The sequence below is a fragment of the Agelaius tricolor genome, unplaced genomic scaffold (genome assembly GCF_023055355.1).
Source record: "Agelaius tricolor isolate 1412-34295 unplaced genomic scaffold, bAgeTri1.0.p SCAF_10, whole genome shotgun sequence".
In the NCBI taxonomy this organism is placed as follows: Eukaryota; Metazoa; Chordata; class Aves; order Passeriformes; family Icteridae; genus Agelaius; species Agelaius tricolor.
The window spans coordinates 8,090,441-8,116,414 of NW_027269270.1; the positions used below are offsets into that span (position 1 = coordinate 8,090,441).

Below are 25,974 nucleotides of genomic sequence, written 5' to 3' on the forward strand. Positions count from 1 at the left end.
ATTGTTGGCTCATTTTTATTTATCAAATATCACATAATTCTGTGACTAGGTTAACTGCTTAGTTGCCAAGCCATGGCATGTCTCCTATTTTATAAACAAGTAGCAAAACAGCTGATGTTTTGTTCACTTAGCCTGTTTTTCTGCATTAACGGCACAATTTACTATCCATTAAAGGAATTTAAACAGTAGTGATCCAAATCCTTCCATTCATTTAAACTCCTTGGTCTTTGCTGTCCAGAACCAGATGCCTGCAGGTGAATACCAGCCACCACCTCAGAGTAAAACTTTCCCATTCATTAATGACTTTAGTTTGTACTGGAAAATAAACATATTTGTCTACATAGACAGATGTTGTATCCAGGTAGTTATTTATTTCCCCCAAATTTCCTCCTTAATCTTCCTGTGCTTGCTAAACAACAAAAGCAAAATCCTTTACAAGCTGCTGTAGGCTCCCAGAAAATCCCATCAGTCTATGATCCAGAGATGGCCTCTTTAGGTAAGAGTTCCACAGATCCACAAAGTCTCAAGGATAAAAATGCTTCCTGATGACTCTGCATATCAAAAGCTGCACTTAAATACTGTCACTTCAAACCTGATTTCATACCAGATACTTGGGATAGCAAAACACCCAAACATGAACATCACAGTTTTATGTATGATTCTGTTCCATCACACAGTTCTCCTTCCCCTTTCTGTCTTTCTGAAGAAACAAGGGAAACATTGCATCTGCCTCAAAAAGATTTATGAAAGTATTTGAGATTTATAAGTGATGAGCTTCAAAAATACAAAAATGGTAACAATGTGAAGCTGCTCTCCACTTGGAGAAAATTTTTACAATTTCACTTCTTATTTCTAAAGAATAATGATTTTGCTGAAGCATATCTAGGAGTCAGGAGCCATCATCTATTCCTACCTGTTTTGGAGCTCTCTTTTGGCTCATCTCTCAAAACTCAGTGCTTTTTTCCAGCCCTTCTCCCTCTCTACTGGCACTTGCTTGGTTCTGTCTTGCAGAACCTTCTGAGGCAAGGAAGATGGCAGGCTATCTGTAATACAAACAATACTATTCAGTAACAAAGCACTAAAAATAGACTAGAATGCACCTTGTTGTCAGAGGAAACAGTTTAGCAATAAAGACTTCAAGAAGTTGCAGCTGGTTTTACCTAAGTTTTAGAATACAACTCACTGTTGAAAAAAGTCACTTTCCCCCTTTCCTAAGTAGCTGTAGTACCTTTATTAACAAAAGGGCCCCAAGTTGCTTTTGTGCCATCCCAAACCCGTAACAAAAAATTAGACCTGAAAGGTAGGGTCAAATTTTCCTATATGCTCAACAGTTAAAGACTCTCACATTTATGTAAAACAGAGACAAGTCAGGTAACACCACTGCCCTGAACTTGGTAAATGGAAATGAATCACTGAAGTCAAGGACTCATAGAACAAGGTGTGTGATAGCCAGCTACTGCCCCCTGTTACCTTACAAACATGGTATAATGTACACTACTAACAAAATCATTTATCCTTAGGTTTTACATGGTTTACTGATAGCAAAACCTTCTTCTTTGTAGTACACACACAAAAGGCAAAAAGCAAATGAGAAAATAGAATGCTTTTCTTAGAAACTGGCTCATCTGAGGTGCTGGGGACTTAACTTTCCTAGCTCTTGAATTGAATTACAGCACAGCCTATAAATAGATCGATATGCATCATTTTCACAACTGGTTTTACAAATGCAATTTACAATAAAACTGCTAACTTCTGAAAATTTAACAAGCCATGTCTACCAGGATACTGCAAATGAAGCAGTAACAAGCAATTAAATACTTTTTCCATGAAAAAAACCTGATACTACTATAACCATCAGCCAGGCTACAGCTACATTATTGCATGACAAAGATACACACATTAACTACAGTTGGTACATTTTTCTTATTTATTCAAAAGCTAGTGGATGACAAAAAGGGTTAAAATGTTTTATACCACCTATTCATTACATAAACAAATACTTAATCCAAAGGGACTTATTTTACAAGCCCCTCTGTCCAAAAACCACACACCAATTAGTTTTTATACACAAATGTTTATTTCTCAAATAAATTTCCCCTTTAAACACAAGGAATGAAATCTAAATCTTCATAAAGATGGATCCAAAACAAAATCCCTCCAGTACTTTGTAATTACTGTTTTGTTGGTCACTACTGGCTTTAACTGTTTAACATCAAAAAACAAGGACATATTTAAAAAATCATGCTACTGGATACCTAGCTCTGCCTCTGACCAGCTCTACACTGATCTCCAAAATTTTAAAATTTTACATCATGAAATCCGAAGCATTTAACTGAACAACAGCTGTGCATTAAACACAAACAACTGAACAAGAAGATTATAAGATGTAATCAAGTTCGTAACGAATATAGGTGTTCTTTTCATCATTATAGATTCTTGGGTAATGTGCTATCAGAGCATCCTGTGAGCCGATGTAGATTGAATTGTAGATCTTCCAATAAACATCTCTGACTTTTCTGGCAGGGTGAAACAAACCCTAGAAAACAGAACACAACAAAATGTAATAAAAGCTTGCAGTTCCAATGTTCCTTTATTGAATTTAATCAAGTGTTGCAAAACAAGCATTTAATAAATGGACAGAACATACAAGCTCTAGGAAAATACATTTCTATGTACTAACAATACACTGACAGTACTTGCAGGAATATACACTGCAGGAGACTTTCACCTTCCCTCTGATCTATCTTCAGGCTGAGGTCCCCACACTGCAAAAGTCTGAAATTTCCTATCTGCAAATTATTACTAAAATGCTGTCACACCTTCTCTACACGGACCTGCATGACTTTAATCCTTGCTCCCCACCTGTTAAGTGAGTTTTAATTCCATAGCCAACACAGCCACTGTCACGTGCTATGACACGGAAAAGGAGCCTTCAGATTTTACCACCCCATTTACAGAAGCTGAACTGCCCAGTGTTGCTCTAGCAGTACCAAGTCTAACCAAAGCACTGTTTATAGTGCTGCACTCTTGTAAACATCTCACTCTTTTTCTTGGCTAATGACAAATCACTACTCTTAATCCTATCCTCTCCTTTATTTATCTCACTGATTGTCATAACCCCTCCCACAGCTCATTTATTCCCCAGTCATTAGTTCACATGCTCAAAATTTTTGAGATGCTTCCAGTTTAGAAATCAAAGTGCCAGGCTATTTTAGTCAACTGATAAGTTAAGTTACCTGCTCTTTCTACACAAGTTCAGTGATGTAATCAGCTATCTCCCTATACCAAATCCTCTGTTTACTGCCTATTTCCACTATTCAAGTCCCTGGCACAGAATATCCTGTTTAAAAAATACTTTGGAGACAAAAAGGCGTTTTTCCTTTGTTGGAAATCATCTCCAACTGACTGTTCTGTCTGGTGGAAGGAAGTTCTGCCTGACAGGTGCTCTCTGCTGCCCCAGCACACAGGCCATACCTGTAAGCAGTACTGTAACATCCTGCAGGGCCCAATAGCCACTCTGAGGCCCTCCAGAGCCCCCATAACTGCCTGGATGACGTGAGGAGAGGTTTCAAACACGTTGGGCCACACATAGTTTAACAAGTGATTAAGAGAATCTTCACAGCCAAACCCATAAACACCAAGGGACATGTGCTGCACCACAGCACTGGCTGTTTGTCTGTGTACCAGATCCCTGCAAAGAGAACAATGGGTATTAATAAATGAGACTTACAAGCAACATGATTGGACAAGCATACTGTTTCTTTTCACCAACACTTTTCTTGAAAGCACTAATAACACTTTCAAGCCATACTTACTGACAGCAAGAGGCAGAGTATCAAAAATCAATAAAGTGAAAAAAGATGGGAGTTTTCTGACAAATTAACGCACTGAAATTCCACAGAAGTACCAACAATAGAAATTATCAAAAGCAGTTTTAATGGAAGAAGTCTTGACTCCAGTACTGAAGACGCTTTTATAATTTTCATCTTCAGAATTATTAGTAAAATTGGAGCATATATAGTCCAAATAGTTTGCAAATAATGGCTTCCAAATTATGCTGATCACTTAAAGCCTTCAGCAAACAAGGACAATATGCATATTTCTATCATTAACAATCAAGTATATACTTAAAAATGTGACTATGGGTAACTGTACCACAAAAGAAGTGCACTCACCTGTCCATTAAAGCATCTTCAAGCAATGGTGTAACAGCATAAATGTAATCTTTTCCCATCTCTCCAATGTATTCAAACAGGAAAGAAAGAGATTTTAACACACCATTCTGGACATTCAGTTCTGGAACTCTGTATTCATTCATGAGTGCAGGCAGCACTGTGAAGGGTGAGCATGTTTCAGCCACAATAGCAATTGCTACTGTAGTACATACTCTGTTCTGTCTTTCCTGTACTTTCAAGTTGTTGAGCAGTGTGGCCAATACATCATGAGGTCTGGAAGAGACAACATGGACATCCATGTCAATGGATTCAGTGAGGATTTGGATAAAATTAGTTAAGCTTCAAAGAAGTGGCAGAGATACATGGTTCAGCCCCCATAAAAAGTTTAGAGAACTAGGAAACAAACTGAACACTAAACATGAAGCATTTAAACATAACAGAACAGCTAAAGGATTTATTTTCATAACAACATTTTTTACTTAGTCTAGACTCAGCTTTTTCCCTGCTCTTCTTCTTGTGAACTCTGGAGGGTAGCAGAGTCTCCCCTCTATTACTCTGATCCCAGAGGAAATTACAGACTTGTATAAAAGCAAGTACTGACAGAGATAGGTTATGTCCTGCATGGAGAAGAGTTACAGCACTCCTGGCTGCTTGCTCTATCTGCATTCAGCCAGTCATCAGTCTCTTACAGAACACACATAAAAGGTGGCAACTGTGCCTCATTCTACAATGTGCTGACTTGGAGTATGACCTTAGTGGAAACAAACCTTTAAGAATCTATAAAACTAGTGATTTGGTGGGGGGGGAGGGGAAAAAAAAAGAGAGACAAGATAAATTATTTAAAGGAGAGTTTATGAAATAATACAAAGAGGGTTTGAATGCACATGACATTGATTCATGAGACAACAGCTCTTACTCCCAAATAAGATTTTAACCTTATTAGTTCATAAATTTTGTTCAGAAGTGCAATGTCCTATGTTAACCAAGAATACATGATTGTATTTTTCAAAATCAGTAAAACCATGTCTGCACATATAAAATGTAGAGAAGTTTGAGTATTTCCCACCAGAAAAGTAACAATCACCACTATATTTGGTAACTGTGTGAAGAAGTGGACAAGCATTAAACCAACTTACCCAATAGCTTTTGCAATATAACCAAAAGTGTTCACTGTGGCTCTTCTGATAGCTTTCTTGTGAGCTTTTAATAATTCAAGCAGTTCAAAGCAGATCCTCATCCATTCTCTTGCAGAAACATACTCTGCACCTCTGAAAGAGAATAAAGTGAGTTACCTCTTCAGTGATGCTAGAGATTTTTACATAAAGCCACAAACTGTAGCACCTTTTCATTTGCTATCCACAGAGCTAAACTTAAGCATTTCCTTTATTAGGTAATTCAAGAGTGTGTCTGCTAAATATTTTAGTTTTAGGCACAACTTCAGAAATATCAAGAGATACAGCAAAAAATACTCAGAAGCCAAAGTTGAGCTTTTGCTATAATAACTGCCCACAAAGAAGGTTAGATATTTTAACATTACTCAGCTTACCTGTCTGCAATACGCCCAACAAGATCAATACAATTTTCCTGTACTTTCTCATGTCTGTTCTTCAAAATAGGTGTCAACCGTGGCAGCAGGTCTTTGATTGGTGGTGTCATCTTGTGCATACCTATTGAATTCAAAGAGGCACATTTAGTTTTACAGTAGTTTTTCTATTTTGCTCTTGAACAGACAAGTAATCAAGACAAAAACGTACCTATAACGTTCACAATAGCCTTCAGTGCTCCAAGTATGCTGCCCAGTACTTCAGGATATTCTTCACCCAGGTACTCATACAAAACAACACCCAAGTGTCCCATCAGTTTTTCCTACAACCAAGCAAAAAGAGTTAGAAGGTCATTTTCCCCTCCCCTCTCATTACTGTGACCTGCTAGAGCAAATCTGGAAGAGAAGTCCATACCTCTTGACAAGTCTTCATGACAACTGCAGTACGAGAGATCAGGTCAGCGGCCTGCTGCCTGACTTTGGCTGATTTGTTGTTCAAACGCCACAAAACTGTACCACAGATCTGTGGCAAGTAGGGTTTCACCCTTTTGCCTAGAGCATTAACCACTGTGCCAAAACCATTCAGCATCACAGAATCCTGAGGGAAAAAAACAATAAAGGAAAATCAGACAAACAGCAACACTGCATTTTACCTAAACTTGCCATAGTCTAAAATTGCTTTTAAAACGCTAACATTCCAGAGACTGCTTCTGGATTTCATTGATTAGAGCACTGACATCTAAAAAGGGATTCTAAAAATCTAACTCAGAAGCACACATTTCTGTATAACTAACAGTGAGATGGCTTACAATTCCAGTGAATGGAATACTCCAACCCTAGGCCTTACCTCTGTTGTCTGTTCCTGGAAGGCGTACAAAATACCATCAATGAGCTGTTCTTCCAGTTTGTGATCAATGTCTGCTGCTCCCAGATTTCCCATTATCTTCTCAATTGTTTCCATGACCATCTTTCTGTACTGCTCAGCCTCATCTTTCAGATCATCCACAATTCTAGAAATAATTTCTGCTGCTCCAACTTTATTTGCCAGCTCCACAGTCGTATCAACCAACTGAAATACAGAAATGTGAAATAAGCATGCATTAAAATTATGCTTAAAAGTAGTTAAAATCTACTTTCTACATCTTGAAAATAATTTCCCTAGTCTGAAGAATCAAATTAAGTCCACTACAAAAAACTAGTTTTAGCTTTAGAAATCATCCAGTGTTTTTAAGAACATAAATGGGGTGAACCACCCCACCTTGCAAGTGATGAAGACATTCACAGATGTAAAATGTTGTGATAACCTCCTAAGAACCTGAAAATCTCCTTAGCTACACAACTTCTAAATTGCTAGTAAAACAAAAATCAAGTTTCAGGACACAGACAAAAGTAAGTATTTAGCCTGAATGAATATTCTAATTTTCTTCTTCTATTGTAAATAATTTCCCAGCTAAAAAAAGACAAAAAATACCTGTCTGTAATTTCTTCTGTCCAGTGCCATTCTGTGCTGCCAGAAATGTTTGAAGAAGGGTGGCAAGATTTCTGTTTTAATGTAGTTTGCTTCAACACCATCCGTACCACAACACTGCTTTACCACCTGACAGAAAATAAAAATCACAGAATTTTCATCTGGTGTAGGGTGTGGGTTATTTTTGCTTTCATTTGGAATTTTTTTTTAATACATATTCAGCATCAATGCAAAACTATCATTGTGACATACCTTTAACACAATTTTTTTCATCTCTTCATCAGGAGACTGGAACTCTCTGATAAGAATCAGCATGACTTCTCTGGTGTAGTAGTTTGCATACTCGGCATCCATGAGTGGGATCAGGTAACCAATCGCCTTCAAGAACGCAGCCAAACCCTATTTAAATGCAAAATATGTCTCTAATAAGTTACAGCAGGAACACATCCATTTCAGTTCAAACTAAAGAAAGTATTTTCAATTTACCTTTCCTCTGTGTTGACGTATACCCTTCCACAAGGGCTTCAGGACAGAGTCAAATGACTCAATACCATAGGGAGTGGCTGCCTCAGCCAAAGCAGCGATGGCCAAAGCACTGATGGTGCGAACTTTCTGCTGCTCATCCACCAGCCCTGCAAGAGATCAGGCTTTAGTACCACTTCTTGTACTCGTGTATTAAGTTCAAATTAGCAAAAACAGAGCAGCAGTGTAAAAGGGATTAACTTTTTTTCACAAATACTGAACCACTACTAGTCTTGCTTCATCTTTCAAAGTCACCTGAAATGTTTCTCAGTATCATAGCAACAACAAAACCAGCACTTTACTGTCACTGTGCCTTACTGAAGTATAAAAACTTCCAAATATAAAGTGGGCAAAAGAACTTTGTCTGAGAAAGCAGAACTTACCATGCTCAATAATTTCAACCAAGCTCCTGAGATGAGGCAGGATAGCACAACCCATAAGAATAGCAATCTGCTGTACAATCTTGATGCCAGTGTGCCTGGCCTGCCAGGATTTTTTGCTTTTACAGACAGCTTTCAGGAAGGGTAACAGAGAAGGAATGCCCAGAGCAGATGCAACAACAGCAAAGGCTCGAGCCGTTGTATTTCTGACATACTCATCCATGTTATCAATATCAGGTCGCATTGTGGAGATCATGGTTGCCAAACCTGCAGCCTGGAGGACAAAACACAAAACAATCCAGTTGTATTTATGAACAGCACAGCTAATTGTTCTGCCATGCCTATAAACATGCAGGTATATGCAAGCTAACTCAGTGCTATAATAAAGGATGGTGTTTTACCTTAGCCAAGTTTGAAATAATTTCTCTGCCTTCCACTCTAGCGTAGTAGTCTTCATCAATCAGCAGTGGTTCAATGACGACAAGGATCTGAAAAAGATAAACAAATTAATATTTCCTTTTATTAGTACTTACTATAGTACTTCTAGCACTATTGGAGTCCATGAAACCAAGATGATTCCATTAATTCCAGCTTAAAGCCTTACAATGATCAGAAAAAATTAAATCTATTGCATTGTTTTTTATAGTTCTTAAGTCTCTTAAGGATGTAGCCTGGAGACACTACCAAGATCAGATAAGGTCCTTCCCACCTCCAAATATGTATATATCATATTTACATAATGCCTCAATACTGTACAACCTACACTCCAATCACACTATGAAAAGTTTAAAGTTTGGTTTAAGAAACATGGAAGTGAAATATGTTTTTAAAAAAGTGGTATCATCCTCTTTTCATATGCACATAGAATGCAGAAAATGCAAATCAGAGATGAAACAGAAAAATCAAATAGCAAAATGCAAATCAGAGATGAATCAGCAAACTACAACAGACCTTGTGTACGTATGGTCGGACCAAGTCATCCAATTTGTAAAGAATTCTGTCGATGACTTTGACAAGCAAGTGCCGCTCCTGATCTTCGAGTGTTGGAGACATCAGCAGAGGCAGGATCTGATTGAACAGTGGCCCTGCTCCGAATTCCCGAGCTTTATCGGTAATTTGCCGCAACGCAGCCTGAACAAAACCAGAAAACCTGCCAGTTAAACTAAGGAAATGACACTGAACAATCATCAAACAGGTATTAACCAAGTTAAAATGTAACTGACTGCATCCACAGGCTTCCAAATACTTGCCCCAACCACCACAAAACTATTTCAAGCAATTTTATGCTGATCTGTTAAAACACAAATGTGTGGTGACAAACACTGTGTTGTTAGTGCTCAGGTGTTCAGTCTTCAAGAGAAGCATACTTCTGAGCTAATACCAGCTCCCTTTGGAAAATAGCTTCACAGCCCTTGTTTGCATCCAGGCAGCTCAGTGCTTGGTCAGTTTAGAGCATTTGCAGAGAAGACTGCTATTTATGCTGCCTAGTTCTTAAGGCAAAAACTTAAAGAAGAGCTACACTAAGAAGCTAATTTAAGTGAAAGAAGCAAAATCCAGAAAGTTACAAAGCCGTGTAAGCAAAACACACTATAAATCCAGTTTTTCATAATTGTAAAAAACCCAAAAATTATACAAGGCCTACATAATTTAGTGACTGACATTACTGTTAAAAGAGCAGTAGTATTAAATTACACTGAATTTAAAAAAGCCATACGGATATAGAAGAGAAAGAACAAAAGCGCTAAACAGAGTGTGCTGTTCTGGCTGAAACTGATTTTCTCTACAGCCCCTAGTATGGGGCTGTGTTCTGGATTTATGCTGGAAACAGTGCTGATACCACAGGGATGTTTAGTTATTGCCAAGCAGGGCTTACACAGAGTCAGGGCCTTTTCTCCCTCTGACCCCACCCTACCACTGAGAAGGGAGATTGGCACAAGAAACTGGAAGGGGACACAGCCAGGACAGCTGGCCCAAAGGGATGCTCTACATCATATGGCACCAGGCTCAGCATACAAGCCAGGGGGAAAACCGGCCAAGAGTCACTGCTAGGGGAATGCCTAGGCATCACTTGATTGGTGGTGAACAAGTGTTTTCCATCTGCATCACTTGTTTCCTTGGGGTTTATTTCTCTTTTATTTTTTCTGTTATTTTCCTTTACTATTATTTCTTGTTATCTCAGTGCACAAGTTTTCTCACTTTTACTCTTCTGATTCTCTCCTTCATCCTACTAAGGGAAGCAAGGGGAGAAGCAAATAGCTGTGTGGGGCTTAGTTAACAGTTGAGTTTAAATCACAATAGATAGCAAAGCTTACAAAATTATCTTCAAGGGAATCCCATGGACAACTAAAGCTAAACCTGAAAACAAACACCAATTTTTGAAAAATGAGATTACATAAACATATCTGACAATTCACCTTACCTTTCGCATGGGAGGTGTGCCATTCTTTATTTTCAGAAGTAATTTCATTATTTTTCTCTCCTTCTGTTCCTCAGGACTCAGAGTCGATTCATCGACATCAACCTACAAATAATTCCAGACAAATAAATGGGCATTGCCACACAATCAAAAGAAAGCAGTGAAGTTTAATCAGCATGAATGAAATCTCCTTTACCAGCAGCTTGTCGAAGTACTGGATATCATCTGGTTTCAGGAACGGCAGGTTGCCCGATGGCTGGTCATTAACACTCTTCATAGTGCGGTCCTCTGTCTGCATGTGGAACCCTGTCATACCCCCCAGCGGCGTGGGAGTCGCCGTGAGCTTCCGAGCAGGAGTACGGATGGGCACGTAACCAGCTGGGGGTGGGAGAACCTGAAGAAGGAAAAACCAAATTCATTTTAATTGCAACAGATACGAAAAGAAGAAGCCATCAAACAAAAAACACTGCTTGAAGTTGTAGCCTTCACTTTATTATGTCTGGGGATTTGTCTGTTATTGCATACAACAGATCCCATGTTCCCAGCAATACAAACTCACCCTGAGAGCTTGTGCACTTATCCTGTACTGCCGTTTCAGAAGAAAGCTCACTCCCATTGCTGAGAGCTGCGATAATAACTATGAAATCTCCAAGGATTAAAGAAGTACTTCAATAACTGAATCAACATAGTATACTTGCTGTCTCAGTATTTATGACCCTCTTCCATGTTTATCCACATCTGGACTTACAGTTTCTATCAGTCCATACAGAGTACATTTCTGGTCTTGACAGGCATTTCCAGCACTGAGAAGCACAATAGTGATTTGCCTGTGAGACCCCCATTCTAAGGGATTTAAAATTAATCAAGTCAAACAAGTGTGTACAATCAATACTTAATGTGAAACATTCTACTTCTGGGGGGAAAAAAAACAGTAATCCCTGGTAGGAAAAAAACTTCATCATGGTCTGCTGTTATTTTAATCCAGATTAATTACCTTATAACCTTCAGGAAACATAGCATCCAATTCCTCATCAGAAAGTGGTCTGTTTCTCTCATCAATTTCCCTCTCCCAGCGCCAAGCCTGCAGCTGTTCAGGAGTCATGCTCATGATGTGACCTATATTCAAATTAAAAAAAAAAAAAGTATTAAAAAAAATCCATTTGTATGCAGAAGCAGATGATTTGTTTACTAAACTTTTAAATGGTCTCTTGAGTCAAAGTTTCCATAGCACCTGAACTCTAGCCAAATAAGATATCAAACTTCTTACAGAGCCTTTTATCATTTTTTTTTACCAACTAAACTAAACAGCAACAGATAAATAACATTAGTCTCAATTCCTCTCCAGAAATGTGTTGCTCTGGGCATTGCCACAAAAATAGTGAACTGAGCATACACTGACTGCTTTCATACAGGCAGGAGAGCATGCTGAGCAGAAATCTGTTTCAAAAGACAATACAAAAGGCAATTCTTCATTCCCACAACACAAAGAGAAGCCTTGGACAAGGGACTGAGCTTACCTGGTGTAGGGGTTGCCATGTTCATAGCTGGGGTTCCAATGGGTGTTTTGCCAGGTGTCAGAACAGGAGTGCTGCCGCCCATCTGGCTCGCAGGTGTTTCATCCCAGCGGGACTTCCTTTTGCTCGCTCCTGGGGTCGGTGTCTCACCAATGGAGTCACCACCTCTGTCTGTACGAGGTGTCTCAGCCCAGCCACTGCCATGGCCCGGAGTATCTAAGGAAGAATAAACCAAATATTCTCAGAAAGCTGAACAGTATATACTCCAACTATACTATCAATATTCAAATCCATTTTCAGTATCAAATTAACAAAGAATAGGCTAAAAGTAAAGACCGCTTTGCTGAACATTGAAAAAACCCAGGCATTACACTAAAAACATCCAACAGAGAACTTGATTTTATGAAAAAAGTGTCATCTTCTTACTGAACCTTAGCATAAAAAGATTCTAAAAAAACAAGATCTACTCAGATATTCTAGGAATTGAACAAAGTACTCCATGTACTCCCTTGATAAAAGCATTAGGTAACAAGTGTTTCACTGCTCTCTGACACCAGAGTCAAATTCAAATTAGGGACATGAGATGCTTCTCTAACTTGTTTTAATAACAACCTCTTAAAAAAAACTGTAACAATTAAAAAGCAACACACACAAACATATTATGAAAAGTAATTCAACATGTGCTTTTTTTACTGGGTCTTTTATACATTAAAAACCCAACCTGCAGCAGTCATTAGGTATGACAAAACTACGGTTCCATATTTGAGCCGAGATACCTTCATGGGTGCCACTTAGGCACAGGCAGAACCCGATGCTCAGAACTCCGACAAGAACAACTCCCCACATCAACCACTAGATGTCAGAATATAATTACTTTTTGCCTGGATTCTGAACTCACTGTTTACTTAAGGTGAAAAAAACCAGTACAATTAACCATTCAAAACTTATGATGCACCTCCCAGTCTGCCATAAATACCTCTTTCTGTTTTGGGGGTTTCATCCCATCGATTTTTGCGTGCACTGGAAGTGGCACCTCCGTGGCCCGGTGTTGCGTGCCCAGGCGTGTCCCGGCCAGGCGTTGCAGCTCCTGCTGGGGTATGGCTGGGAGTTGGATCCCAGATCTTGGAGCCTGGGGTGGCACCTGGAGTTTCGCTTCCCTTTGCACGGCCTGGGGTTTCATCCCATCTCAGAGATGGGGTGTGCCCAGGAGTCTGCACGAGACAAAACCAAGTGTCAGTATCTCATCCTGTACAATAAAACACTGCTAGTTGTTCTTAAGTACAATTAGAAACTTCTGACGCTCAAGAGGATGAGCACTGGTAACACCTTCTGTAGACAGCTGATGAGCACTAGGTCATTACCTCTGCTTGATCCCAACTGGACAATTTCTTAGGTGTAGCACCAGGAGTCTGATCAGCTGTCTGATCCCAACGCCGTTTGCGTTTTGAAGGTGGCTGAGAAGCGGCTCCATTGACGACTTTAAGCTCTCCAGCTTTAGCTTTTTCAGCTAGTTGTTGCCTAATTTCCCTCTGTTCAAGAGCACAAAAATAAAATCGTAAGAACTCTTCAAATTATACCTTTAAAAGAGCTTTTTCAGTATCTTTTTATGCTTTATTTGAGGTTTTGCTCAAATAACCTGCAATTAGCCACTGCTTTCATTTCAAGGCCACTGTTTTTTCAAATTCTTCTATAGTGCCAAAGCGGCTATGTTTGAGGGGCTGTTTTTAAATTAATTTTTCAATAAAAGCCATTCTTACAGCAAATGCACAGGGAATTTTTAAAGCTATCAGTTTTCTGTCACCAATAGGTATATGCCTTAAGACCACTACCCACCTGTTTAAATAAATACCACTTCAGTAAACTAGATGGATGACTTAGAAAATATGTTCACAGGAACTACATCCCATGACATAAAAAAGCCCTGAAATTCTTACTTTAAATCCTGAGATGATACTGCTGAAACAGCACACTAACAAAGACTGTCTTGCACTTATCAGTGGATCCATAAGCAGTATGACTGCCAAAATTATGAAATAATTCCTCACTCAAGATAAAACAAATCAATGTCAGAAGTCACTGGAACTACAAGGTCTTGTTCCAATTAGCAAGATGGTACTGTAGGTGTTAGACAAGAAATCTGTTTCTATTACCAATATCTTTTTAACTATTAAATAAATTTTAAAGCATGTTTTTGGTTTTTCTCCTTTTTTTTAATATTTAAAACCAAATGCCAATCTTATACCCGATCTCAGTACTGCAGTACTGCTGTAGGTACTTCATCAAAAGCCTTTGAAAACCTCCCTGTCTTCCTATACACAGAACTCAGAAAAACAAACATCTCTCACACTGAGTAATTCTCAGTTAGATTTTCTCTCCTCCTCTCAAAGATAATAAACAAGAGAAAGTCTAAGTTCTATTAAAAAAAAATCCAGATTAAAATGTATTGAGACTATTTTTCCCTGCATTGCTTAAGTATTAAATAGAACAGATGTTTTTTAGAACTTTCATCTTTAAATTCTATTGACTTTCAACATATGAAGAATGTGATTTTCCAAAGAAAGGGGCTTTTAAGTCAAGACAAAGTCAAGAGAATTTACACTCCCACTTCTGTAACGTGCTTTCAAAGGCTGTAACATGAAACTCAGCCCAAATGGAAAACCCTCCCCTCCACACACCTCTTCTTTTGTTAAATGCTGTTCACGCATAACATCCATGTATGTTCTGGCATTCATTTTAGGGTCTGGAGTCTTCCCTCCTGCAGAAGAGAACAGCAACAGGAATGGAGCACAATGAGTACAGGATAAGCAGAAACTATGGACTTCTACTGTCCTGCTCTAGTATTATATTATTCCATGATCATTTAATTTTACTTTTTGATCGAAAATTTTTAAAATTACATGTATCTTACGTTTATTCAGTTTGCTGATCAATTTAACCTGTTTGAACACAAACATAACTACTGCAGTTTCAAACAAATATTTTAAAGCCGATAAAAATGATAAAATGACAACACAGTTAAGAGTCTTCAGAAGTGATGGGTTCCTGGGTTGCTAATCCGGAATACGTACACTTTCGTGCCTTTGTCTCCATCAGCAGTTCTGACTTCAAGCAGCAGAATAGAAGCCTAGAAAATTATCTCTTTACCATTAGTAACACTTTGGAAAGATATTTATAATCAAAACATTACCTTGTGTAAGCTGTTAAATCCTACTTGTTATCTGACTATACATAACTATTGCATACCTAAGTAATGTTTAAATTGTTTTATCATAAAGACCCATTTATAAGTTTGACAAATCTGGACATGTCTCACAGACCTTCTAGTGTCATATTGTAACAGGGCTTCATTAAAAATAAAAATAAAACAAAATAAAAAACCCCAAAATACTGTTTGATGACACTTTCCCCCTCTTCTCTTCTCAAGGGACACTTGTGATTGGGATCTGAATGCAATACAGTACATACACCACCACAACAATACTCACAGGTAATGGGTTTTGTACACCATATGTTGTTTTATGCTCTGTATCTTGCATTAACTGAGTTTTTAAATACATTAAAAGAAGCCCAACTTTATAGAAATGAGACTTGTCAAGAAAAACACTTTTCTTTAAGAAAAATGTGCAGATTTGCTATACAAGTGGTATAGCTATTATACTTTAGGGAAAAAATAAACTTCTTAAACATTTCTATGCTGAAGATCACTGCCCAATTGGCTGTGTCTTTCTGACACTAGCTTTGATAGGACTTTCCTTTGGAATACTTTTTCACCATAATCTACACAGGATGTGTTGAACTGCACCCTTAAGAATGCAGACAGGACTGGCATATAGCAGTACTGCTGTAGGAAAGAAATTAAGGACAGTTAGTATGGGCCTGTGAATTCTGACAATACATGTTTATATCAATTACAATTAAGCAAGTAAAATAATTAATATCCCTACTAATTCATGCAGGCTGAAATTCTCATTTGTAAAACCTGCAAAATAGCTACTAATTTTAAGCCAACAGGCACCTTATTGCCACATGTGAAACTCACTCACCTGAAGAAAATTTCAGACCCACTAACACCCCTTCTCCTGACTTGCATTCTAAAATTATCAGAACAGACTTGAACTATTAATAGTATCAAAGTCTTATATATGCTTTTGCTTCTTTTAGCTATACCACCTAAAATTTACATAGGATGGTAAGAATTAGGTGCTCTACTAGCATTTCAAAAGCAGTAACCCTGTAAGTCTATAACTTGGAATGAAAACTATCAAGGTACTGAATGAATCTGAGCACTCAATACACAAGCTGTTCAAAGTACAACGCACAACCCAAAACGAAATGAAAAGAGAAACCTTTAACCCTTTGTGTTTCTATGGCAATGGCTCATTGACAAGTTTCTTGTCCTTCTACCTGGAAAGAAAACTCGTATTATAAAGATGAAGAATATGGCATCTAAATTTTCAACCAAATCTCTATGAAAAGGGGATGTTTAAAACAAAACTAAGTTTATAAGCATGCCAACAGAAATCAAAGGGCTAAAGACAATTAAAGACAAAAATTTCATACAGGGTATAGAAAAGCCAAAATAAATTACCATCTGCAAAAGGATCAAGACGCTCAGGGGAAATTATCATCATCCGCCTGTGCTTTTTGTACTCATCTTCCCGATCTGCAATCTTTTGAGGACGGTGTTCTGCAAAAGGATCATACTAAAAACCAAGAGAGCCTGTTAGTCACAGATTTATGAACATTAATATGAAAAGTGTCAGGTACTGTATTCATTTTAAGTATTATTAAAAAGACTTAAATTATTTTTTGCCTCAACTATGCAGGAAATGTCAAAACACTATACTAACGTAACTTTTACTTCCATAACTAGAATTTCAGTTTTTTAAACACAGAACTTCTTATGAAATAATTTCTGATAAAAATTTGGTATTTTAAGAGTTTATTCACTTGTTACCAAAGCATTTCATACTGTTGACCTTTCCCCTTCTTTTTGCAGGGTGACTTAATGCTACTTCCTGTGCTTTTAAATTTTACAGAAAAATACTCCAGGAATGTAAAACTTTGGTGATTGCATTTTCCTTAAAACCAGAGAACTATAAAGGATATTAAGTTTCCCAGTTATTTTACTTTAACGAAGTATCAGATTTCAATTTTTAAAAATTTCAATAGTTGAGTTTCTATATTCCTGTTGGCTTTCCATTCACAAGTGCGAATCTTTATCACCTTGTGGAATTCCAAACTAAAGTAGCAACAAGCTTGCAGCAACATTAAAAAAACCATAGCTCTTTACATACATCTTTTATTTCCAGCAAACAAAACCTGTTATTAACACTTGTTTTCCTCAGTGCTTACAAGAGTATTTTACTGTGCCTTCAATGAAGACGTACCTGTTCAGTAGACTGTGGTATGTCATTAAGCAATGCCACTGGAGCATGGTATCCTGGCTTCTTCTGGCCAAGCAGACTTGTGGAAGGGTAGTCATCATCATCCTGTCAGTAAAGACATGGTGAATTTGTCATGCTGGTATTATACTTAGATAAACTAACATCAAATAAACATGCTCTGGTCATAGAAAAGATGAAAATAGACAAGTACAATAGGTAATTCAAAATTTTAGCAAGCTTTCTCATATAGCTTTTCTTATTATTCCCAAACTGGTGAATCAGATAAACCTGCTCATGTCACTAAGAAGGCTCAATTAATCTTCAATATGCTACACTTAATCAAGTATGCTCTCTACACTAATTAGACAAAAAGTCTGTATTTCATATCATCACTACCATTAGTTAGCACCATTAGAACCAACTAGTTACCGTTAGAACCTAACTAGCTCCCTAGCTGGTGTGTGAGAACTGGTGCAGAGATATTCAAACTATTTTTCAAGTCAGCTATATATATATATATATGGAACAAGACTTAATAACCCTATAAAAAGGCTTCAGAAATAGTGAAAAATTCAGAGATAGATTCATGGATTCATGTTAGTTTGGTTATGCTTACTCAATCACAATGGCAATAACAAGCAGTTGCTTTTGCTATTCCTTCACATCAGTAGTCAGTTTCTATTTAATTATTTACAGCAAGCCAAAAGAAAAACTGCTCATAAAACTACGAAACTTTTTCAGTGAGCCCCAGAGAATGGAAATTTTTGATAAGGCATTTTTAGAAGTCTGCAGATGACACAAGTACATCACTAAAAAAACACCTCTTGTATCAACTAGTATTAAACTAAACATCTTCCTCATTCTTAGAAATAAAATTCTTTCAGTGTATGATGTAGTTGCCTCTGTACTTATGATAAGGCCTAAAGATCTGATGGTTCCTGCAATGGAAAACATGGTCCAATGTTCAACATTAGAAATTAACATAAGGTAATCCTACAAGCAGGATACATAAAGAAAACACAACACAGTGAAAAGGCCAATTCTTAAAAACAGCTCTAAAATTTGAACCGGGAATCTTAAAACAGTCACTACAGTTTGCTGGCTGAAGTTTTATTAATTTTTTTACTGTCATTTGTAATCCTGGCAGCAGTAACAGAACAAACTTAATTATTCCAGCCAAGGCTAACATCAAGTACCAGGCCACAACTTTTTGCCTTCTGCTTGGGCCTACAAGGCTCTCAAAGCAAAAATCATTAAGTACAAGCCAGACCAAGAACTGCAGGCCTGATAAGAAGGACTTGGGGGCAGCTGGTGGAGGGGAGGCTGGACATGACCCAGCAATGGGCACTCCCAGCCCAGAAAGCCAAACGTGTCCTGGGCTGCATCCATAGCCCCGAGGGCAGCAGGGCAAGGCAGGGGATTCTGCCCCTCTGCTCTGCTCTGAGATCCCACCCAGAACCCTGCATCAGGAGGGACAGGGACCTGGTGGAGTGGCTCCAGAGGAGGCCATCAAGAGATGAGAGAAATGGAGCACTTCTCTTGAGGAAAGGCGAGAGAATTGTGTTTGTTCAGTCTGGGGAAGAGAAGGCTTTGGGGTGACCTAAGTGCAGCCTTCCAGTACCTGAAGGGAGCCTACAAGAGAGCTGGAAAGGGACTTCTTCATGTGACCATGTAGTGACAGGACAAGGGGAAATGGCTTCTAACTGAAGGAGAGTAGGTTTAGATTGGATATTAGGAAAAAGCTGTTTTCTTTGAGGGTGGTGAGGCTCTGGCACAGTCTGCTCAGAGAAGCTGTGGATGCCCCATCCCTGGAAGTGTTCAGAGCCAGGCTGGAAGTTGCTTTAAGCAACCTGGTCCAGTGAAAGGTGTCCCTGCCCCTGGCATGACACTTGGAACAAAATTATCTTTAAAGCCCCTTCCAACCCAAATTATTTCATGCTTATGTGCTTCCTACTTAAGACATAACTTGGTCCACTATGGCTTTAATGAAAATTGGTTCTAGTTCAAGCAACTGCTACTAAAAATGACTCAAAATCAATTCTGAAATAGTTACAATGCAGGCCCTAAACAAACAAAATAAATAAAATCACTTACATCTTCCAATTCAGTAGCTGCAATAGAAGTGACATATCCAGCAAATCTGCTGTCACTGCCACCATAAATTTCTTGATCATAATATCCTGTGGAATCAAGGCCTACTCCTTGTGCTTCATCAAGAGCAGGCTTTTTTCCTTGAATTTCTCGAATTTGTGCTTCAATATCTAGGGTAAAGACACACACACAAAGTCTTGTTACACAAACATACAAAATACAGTAGTCATGTTACTATGTACACCAAACAGTTTTTTGCCCAACCTGAAAGATTATCACTAAAGAAATAAACATACATGACATACAAAACGACAAAATCATAATTCATAAGCTGATACTCATAAAAAGCTTCTCCTCACGTTTTAATATGATCCAGCAAGAGTACTTTAATTATATAGCTTAAAGCAAACTATTTAACTCACTGTTACCACATCTCATCTTCTGACAGAGGCAGCAGAGAAGCTAATTTACACCACAGCAGTATTTCTCAACATTACACTAACAAAACCATTTCACAACAAATGTTATCCTCTCATTAAAAAAATGAGATGTTCACAATGTTATCACCAATTTTGCTAATTTAAACAACTCTGTTCAAAAGAATTACTGCACAGGTTCTCAAACCTGAGATTTAATAAAACAACACTGTATTTGTTTCATAACATATTGCAAAGCTATACTATCTTTGAAAAAGTAAATAAAAAACTCAACTCTAATATGCCACTGGGTAACAAGTTAATAAAAAAACGCCAAAACTTAGGGACTCTCTTTTCACTTTGGAAGCTCAAATGTTATTTACTCATCATTATTTCTGCCTGCACCACCATCTTTGAAGACTGCTGTTCTTCTGGATAACAAAACACTCTTCAAATGGGACAAATGGGAGCTCTGTCATTCTTGTACTGTATCAGGATCTGACTCTAATCAACTCTGGTGGCCATCTCTGACCCTAGAAATTCGGTACTTTCAGAAAGAACATTAACTTCTTAATCCAAAAAACAAGGAACAAAATTAAACCATGCCTTCCTCCCATCTGTTGTAATGCAAGATGAAAATAAATTGCAGTAATCCAACTATCTTCAACAAATGCAACTGTAGGTATGTTGAGGCACAGCTGTGTAAAAATTATTATTGCTTTCATGTGAATTTTTAGTTAATAGATATGGAAAGACAATTATCCATACAATGCAAATTTCACTAGATCAAACAATTACTTGAATGGACAAGAAAACCCCCGAGAGTTGCATTTTATGGCTGCCGGAATATGAAGGATCACAGTTGCAAGGAAGGATGGATTACATTGTAATTAGACTACAAAAGACCCTTTCAACATGAATAATCCTGGGATTCACCCTCTCCCACCTGAAGTGCTATTGCCTGCTACCTTAACTTAAAGGAAATTTGTCAATTTACAAAAAAGCTACAGGAAATCTTGTTCACAAATAATCTTGAATCCTGAGTATTCAATAATTGTTTAGTACTGTTGCTCACTTCTCTTTTCAGGATGAATAAATATGACACGTTTTTACCATCAAGACACCTTAGAAAAGACACTACACAATGTTATGCAACACCTGTTAGGAAACCTGACAAAAAATAAGAATACTTCTTTCTAAAGCTAAGGTTATTAGCATTATAATGCAAATTATTGGATCAGAATTGCTTTGTTTAAAAGTTTAAAATGTCAACACTGCAAACTTCAAGCCTTAATGTCACAGCTGGGTCCTTTTCTTATCACAGACTGCCACTAACCAAAAAAAAAAACAACCAACAAACAACAACAACTAACCACAACCCCACAGTAAGCCAAATTATGATTCCTGTACAAAGTACAAAGGCATGTTCTAATTTTACCTGAGAAATCTTTGCCTTATAGCTACGAGTGAGAACAGCAGAACTAAGAGTTCACTTAGTCAGAAAGAAGCACTGCCTTCGTGTGAAGCACAGCAAACCCGGCAGCAAATCAGCAAATCCTGCACTGGTCTAGTGAGGAAACCCAGCTGAAATGGGTTCTGAACTCATTAAGAGTCCCAAGCACAGAAGATGTACCCTAAAGGCTTATAAGGAGAACCTTGCTCCAGCCACTTCAGGGCTTCCATTGAACTTCTGCAGCTTTCTAGAGCAGAGTAACTTCAGTCACCTCTGTGTTACAGACTCATGAGAAGCTGAAAGCTCACAAAAGCCTTATACTGCTGGCATGAGCACCTCCTGAATCCAGCCTGGGGGTACATCCTGCTCCCTGTAAAACCCTGCACAGCCCAGGGGATTCCTGTGAGTCTAGAACTTGGAATGCATTTCTCTCCAATGTGTTAGTTCTGTGAAGCAGCAGAAAGAAACTACTTCCAAATTAGGGATCTTTTCTTGCCCTCGGAGGCCTCTGCCTGCCTTCAGAGGCACTTACAGTTTCCTCTTAAGGTATTCCACTTCTGAGCAATCATCCTATGGCACAGCTATAGAGCCAATGAAACTCAATTACCTTCTCCACAGATTTTTTAGTTATCTCTGTTTCTCCCAGAGAGCAAACGAGGCTCCTGATTCCTTCTGCAGCCTGGTGCACTGCAGTACTGGGGTGGAAGGCTGGAGCTTCCATCTCTACCAAGGACAACCCTACCAGCACTGAGTGGGTGATGTGAGGGTACAATCCCAGTGTTTCCCTTATTTCCAAAGAGCAGTCAGTGGAACAACAAACACCCTGCCTCCTCAGTGGCCTGACTGAAACTCCACAGCTGTAACCAACTTCAACATGAAAAAAGCCTCTGGATCTTGCCTACAGGATCATCATACCTTACCAGCAGCTGTTCACTGAATCAACCTGAGCATTCAGCTCCAGCACATAACAAACACAGCAATGAGCCCCTGCACTCCAGGACACACCAGAGACTCGCTCATGCTTGGCCTCCCACCTCTACTATCACCAACAGAGTTAAGTAAAACAGTTGGGGGATTTCTGCAGTGGAAGTGTCAGCACAAAAATATTTTCTTATTGATGGTTCTTACCAACACTTAACATACCAAGGCCTTGTCCTCCAACATTATCTTTAAAACAGCTATATTTCATTAAGAGGGTAGAGGTGTCATTCATAACTGGCCTTCTCCTTTAAATTACGGGGATTACATCTGTTAGTAGGGTAAGGAGCATTTCCTACAGCAAAACCTGCTGGGTTATCTATACCAAAAAAATAAAGTCTATATAGGCTCAACAAACCTTACTGATAGCCACTCTAATTGTTAACTAATAGCACACAGCCTCCAGGTGCCAGTTTAAATGAAGCACTCTAGAGAGAACAGCCCACAAAAGCCCTTGAACCAGGAGGCCTTTAGCCTAGGGCAGGCTGTGTTTGGAAAGCATATCATATCACAAATTTAGGTGGAAAATGCTATTTTGACACTGAAGATGTGCCAGCTAGCTTCCCTGAGCTAAGTGGCATTTCCTTTGAAAAGCTCACACCATGTTTAACAAAGCTCTTTAATAAAAAGCAAATTAAGAATGAGTAATTACAATGCCTAAAGATACATTGTGCAAAGCAAACTACTTGTTTAATGGCTTAGTCAAGCAGGACATAATGGAAACTTCACTCACAGAGAAACAGTAAAGGGAGTGGGATATAGGGGGGAAAAAGAGAAGGGGAATATTCTACTGATCATTTCTTTTCTGTATTTTACTCTATTATTTATATATTTTAGTATTTTAGCTAAAGTAACTTTAAGAAGCAGTTGATTCAAAACATACCACAAATGCTGAACATTATTTAAGTCAACACAAGGAATTTGAAGTCTCTGAACATCTAGCTCACAGAGAGGCTTTCTCTAACTATGTGCTCTGCTACCACACATGTAGTTCTACTCTAAACATTAAAAAAAGAAAGACAACCCTGTGCTGGAGAGGTATTTTACAGGGTAAACAAGTTCTGTGTTTTCATGTCTTATCATATTTTGCACATTTAGCTTGCCCTTGCATGGCTTTATATTTTCAGCTACTTTAGCACTCTTACACGTTAGCTCTATTATGTTTGAAGATCTCTGTTCTTTTCTCAGCAAGAAAAAAAAATTAAACTAAAAATGACCTTCAACAGCATTGAAAGCTCACACATTTATGGAGGCTGTATAAGCTGCCACTTGAAACTTCACTTTTCAGCCTCGGGGTTCCCCTGTAGCTGACACAAACTCCAACTGTTTTGATGCTTCTTTCAAGCTGTATCTTGAACACATCAATCAGTAAGTATTTAACAAACGGTACAGATAGATTAAAATATTTTAAGATGATTTAGTAACAAACAACTCAATTTGAAAGATTAGTGAGGAACTGAAAAAAATAGGACAGAACTTGGAAGCAAAATAATCAAGCTGCTCAGCTAATGCCTCCATGCTGGGAAAGACCCTTACCTGATCATACCCTGTTATACATATTTTTTATTTAACTACTCTTCCCCTTAAAACCTGCTCTGATACAACACTTATCAAAACACATGCAACTGGAAGCATGTCAATGTCTTCACTGAAGTCAGTGCATCAGCATTTGCTCCAATAAATAAGCAATTTCAGCTCGGAAAAAAAAAAAAAAAGGAAAAAGAAATAACCAAACCTCAACAATTCTACTATTTTATGACAAGAATCTCTTTAGGTAGTAAGAGAGGCAGAGCACTGTGATGGGTAATACTCACTTGGGTACTATCTCACACAACCTTTATGCATGTCACAGCATATCAACAAAGGACAAGACAATTTCTGTAATTATACCAAAATACTCTAGAATTCTTGGAAAAAAAAAAAAAGAAATCAAATTAAATTTTAAAAAAGTAAGCACAATAGTTTAAGCTTTTCTTCATCCCTAAGCTCAGATTAGGTTTGTAATGTAAACACTACATTAACCCCACTTCCAGGGGAGATGATGGATTTCCATTTGAAAAGCTTTTTCAGGGCAAAACTGAAAAAAAAAATTTAAAAATTACTAAAAGACAATGAATGCCTGGGCGCCTGGGCATTGTGCCCTCTGGGTGCACAACCACAACCACCATCCAGAGATAGCTTTCCATCAGTGAATTACGCATATAAATTAAACAAAATACAGCAGAGCACCTATCGTACACAGAAACACAAGTGAAAAACCCCGAAGCAAAAACGCAGAAGCAGTGCAATTCTACAAATTATTCTCCGGTGCCTGAGAATCCTTAAGCGCAGGGCAAGCCGCAGGCAATGCCCACAAAGAGCGCTTTGATTCCCTCTGAGAAGAGCTGGAGAGCAGCGCACAGGGCAGAACAGCCCGCCTGGGAAAGCGCTCGGCCGCTCCATGGCCCAGGGGGCCCAGAGAGCCCCGGGAGCCGCTTCCCTGCATCAACAGCCGGCCGCAGGAAGTCTGTGTAAAATGGCAGCTCGAACGCTCCACACCTCACGATCCTTCCCCTCCTTCGGGGCACTTTTCTCAGCAAGCACCGCGGCGGGTCAGTGCCGGCACGGGCCGCGCCGTTCTCCGGGCCCTGCAGCCCTGTTTGCCGAGGCCAAAGGGCTCGGCGGGGGAAGGAACGCCCGGTGTCGGCGTTTCCGATGCGAAACTCGCACGGGCCCCGCGGGGTTTGCACAGCGCACCGGCCCAGGCTCGACGGGAGGAAGGAGGCCGGGGGCGGGGAGCTCCCCCGCACAGGCCTGGCCGCCGCTCCGTCCCCCGCCAGGACGGCGAGAGCTCCCCCTCATGCCCGTTCCCCGCCCGGCCCGGTGGTGACGAGCGCAGCCGCCATTACACACAGGCCCTGCCCTCCCGGCCCCCGCCCGACGAGCCGCGCCTGACGCTGCCCGGAGCCGGGGAGCAACACAAGCAGCGGGCGATGCCCAAGCGAGGCGCGGGCGACCGCGGACATGGGGCCTTCTGGGCTATTTTTACCTTCGTGGGTCTTGGCGATCTTCGCCATTTTGTGCAGCGCCAACGACGCCGAGGCGGAACTGGCGCAGCCCCGCCGCTTCCGCCACACGGGGCCGCCAGAGCCCGCAGCGCGCAGGCGCGGCCGCCGTCCCGCGGGCCAGGGGCCAGGCCCTGCCCATCGTCTGATGGACCGCGCGCTCAGCCAATGGCCGTGCTGGAAGCGGCGGGGGCGCGCGCTGAGGCCGGCCCGCCGTGAGGGAACATCCGGTGAGGGCGGGGGCAATGGAGGAGCCAAATATGGGAGGGATTCCTGAAAACTTCCTTCCCACAGCCACTGAGGGGTGCTCCTCTGGAATTTGGGTGCTCAGCTCTGTTTGTCAAACTGCTTGACGTGGGTTTCATCTGGTCAGGGCAACTGGCTCAGGGCCAACAGGCGGATCGCTAGATAAAATAAAGCCGATATATGTTTATTGCTACAAGATGGGGGTTAACCGGATTGCAGCCCTTCAGGCACGTCAAGTCTGTTCAATATTTTAGTAAGGGCTCGAAAGAGGGAAGGGTAGCTGTGTTAACGAAATTGGCAGATGACACCAAACTGGCAGGTGGAAGAAGGAATTAAGAATC

The 25,974-nt window shown here is 39.6% G+C and overlaps 1 protein-coding gene across 3 annotated transcripts; it reads right to left on the minus strand.

Annotated features, from left to right (window-relative positions):
- Positions 1 to 1,913: 1,913 nt before the first annotated feature.
- On the minus strand, positions 1,914 to 25,524 carry SF3B1 (splicing factor 3b subunit 1). Of its 3 annotated transcripts, XM_071434570.1 has the most exons (25): positions 25,372 to 25,522; positions 19,500 to 19,666; positions 17,409 to 17,510; positions 16,607 to 16,721; positions 14,694 to 14,773; positions 13,380 to 13,547; positions 12,995 to 13,229; positions 12,022 to 12,234; positions 11,499 to 11,620; positions 10,701 to 10,898; positions 10,508 to 10,609; positions 9,040 to 9,219; positions 8,490 to 8,576; positions 8,092 to 8,362; positions 7,673 to 7,818; positions 7,439 to 7,585; positions 7,190 to 7,315; positions 6,566 to 6,787; positions 6,134 to 6,316; positions 5,930 to 6,041; positions 5,722 to 5,842; positions 5,312 to 5,443; positions 4,176 to 4,448; positions 3,475 to 3,691; positions 1,914 to 2,536 (listed from the first exon to the last, which is right to left on the minus strand). In XM_071434570.1, the coding sequence occupies exons 1-25, from the start codon at positions 25,397 to 25,399 to the stop codon at positions 2,378 to 2,380; spliced, it is 3,906 nt and encodes a 1,301-aa protein (XP_071290671.1). In that variant the 5' UTR covers positions 25,400 to 25,522; the 3' UTR covers positions 1,914 to 2,377. The 3 variants fall into 3 exon arrangements, 2 of the variants coding, with proteins under 2 accessions (XP_071290671.1, XP_071290672.1); XM_071434571.1 differs by lacking the exons at positions 16,607 to 16,721; positions 17,409 to 17,510; positions 19,500 to 19,666; positions 25,372 to 25,522 and adding an exon at positions 15,087 to 15,780; XR_011680341.1 differs by lacking the exons at positions 1,914 to 2,536; positions 3,475 to 3,691; positions 4,176 to 4,448; ... (14 more) ...; positions 12,022 to 12,234; positions 12,995 to 13,229 and adding an exon at positions 15,087 to 15,142 and having other exon boundaries at positions 13,431 to 13,547; positions 25,372 to 25,524.
- Between the last annotated feature and the right edge of the window lie 450 nt (positions 25,525 to 25,974).

Coding starts and splice junctions, on each gene's coding strand:
- SF3B1 (XM_071434570.1), bottom strand. CDS start 25,399: ATGGCGAAGATCGCCAAGACCCACGAAG. Junction 7,819..8,091: donor GGTTGAAATTATTGAGCATG/GTAAGTTCTGCT, acceptor GATCTCTTGCAG/GGCTGGTGGATGAGCAGCAG. Junction 5,843..5,929: donor GGCTATTGTGAACGTTATAG/GTACGTTTTTGT, acceptor TGAATTCAATAG/GTATGCACAAGATGACACCA.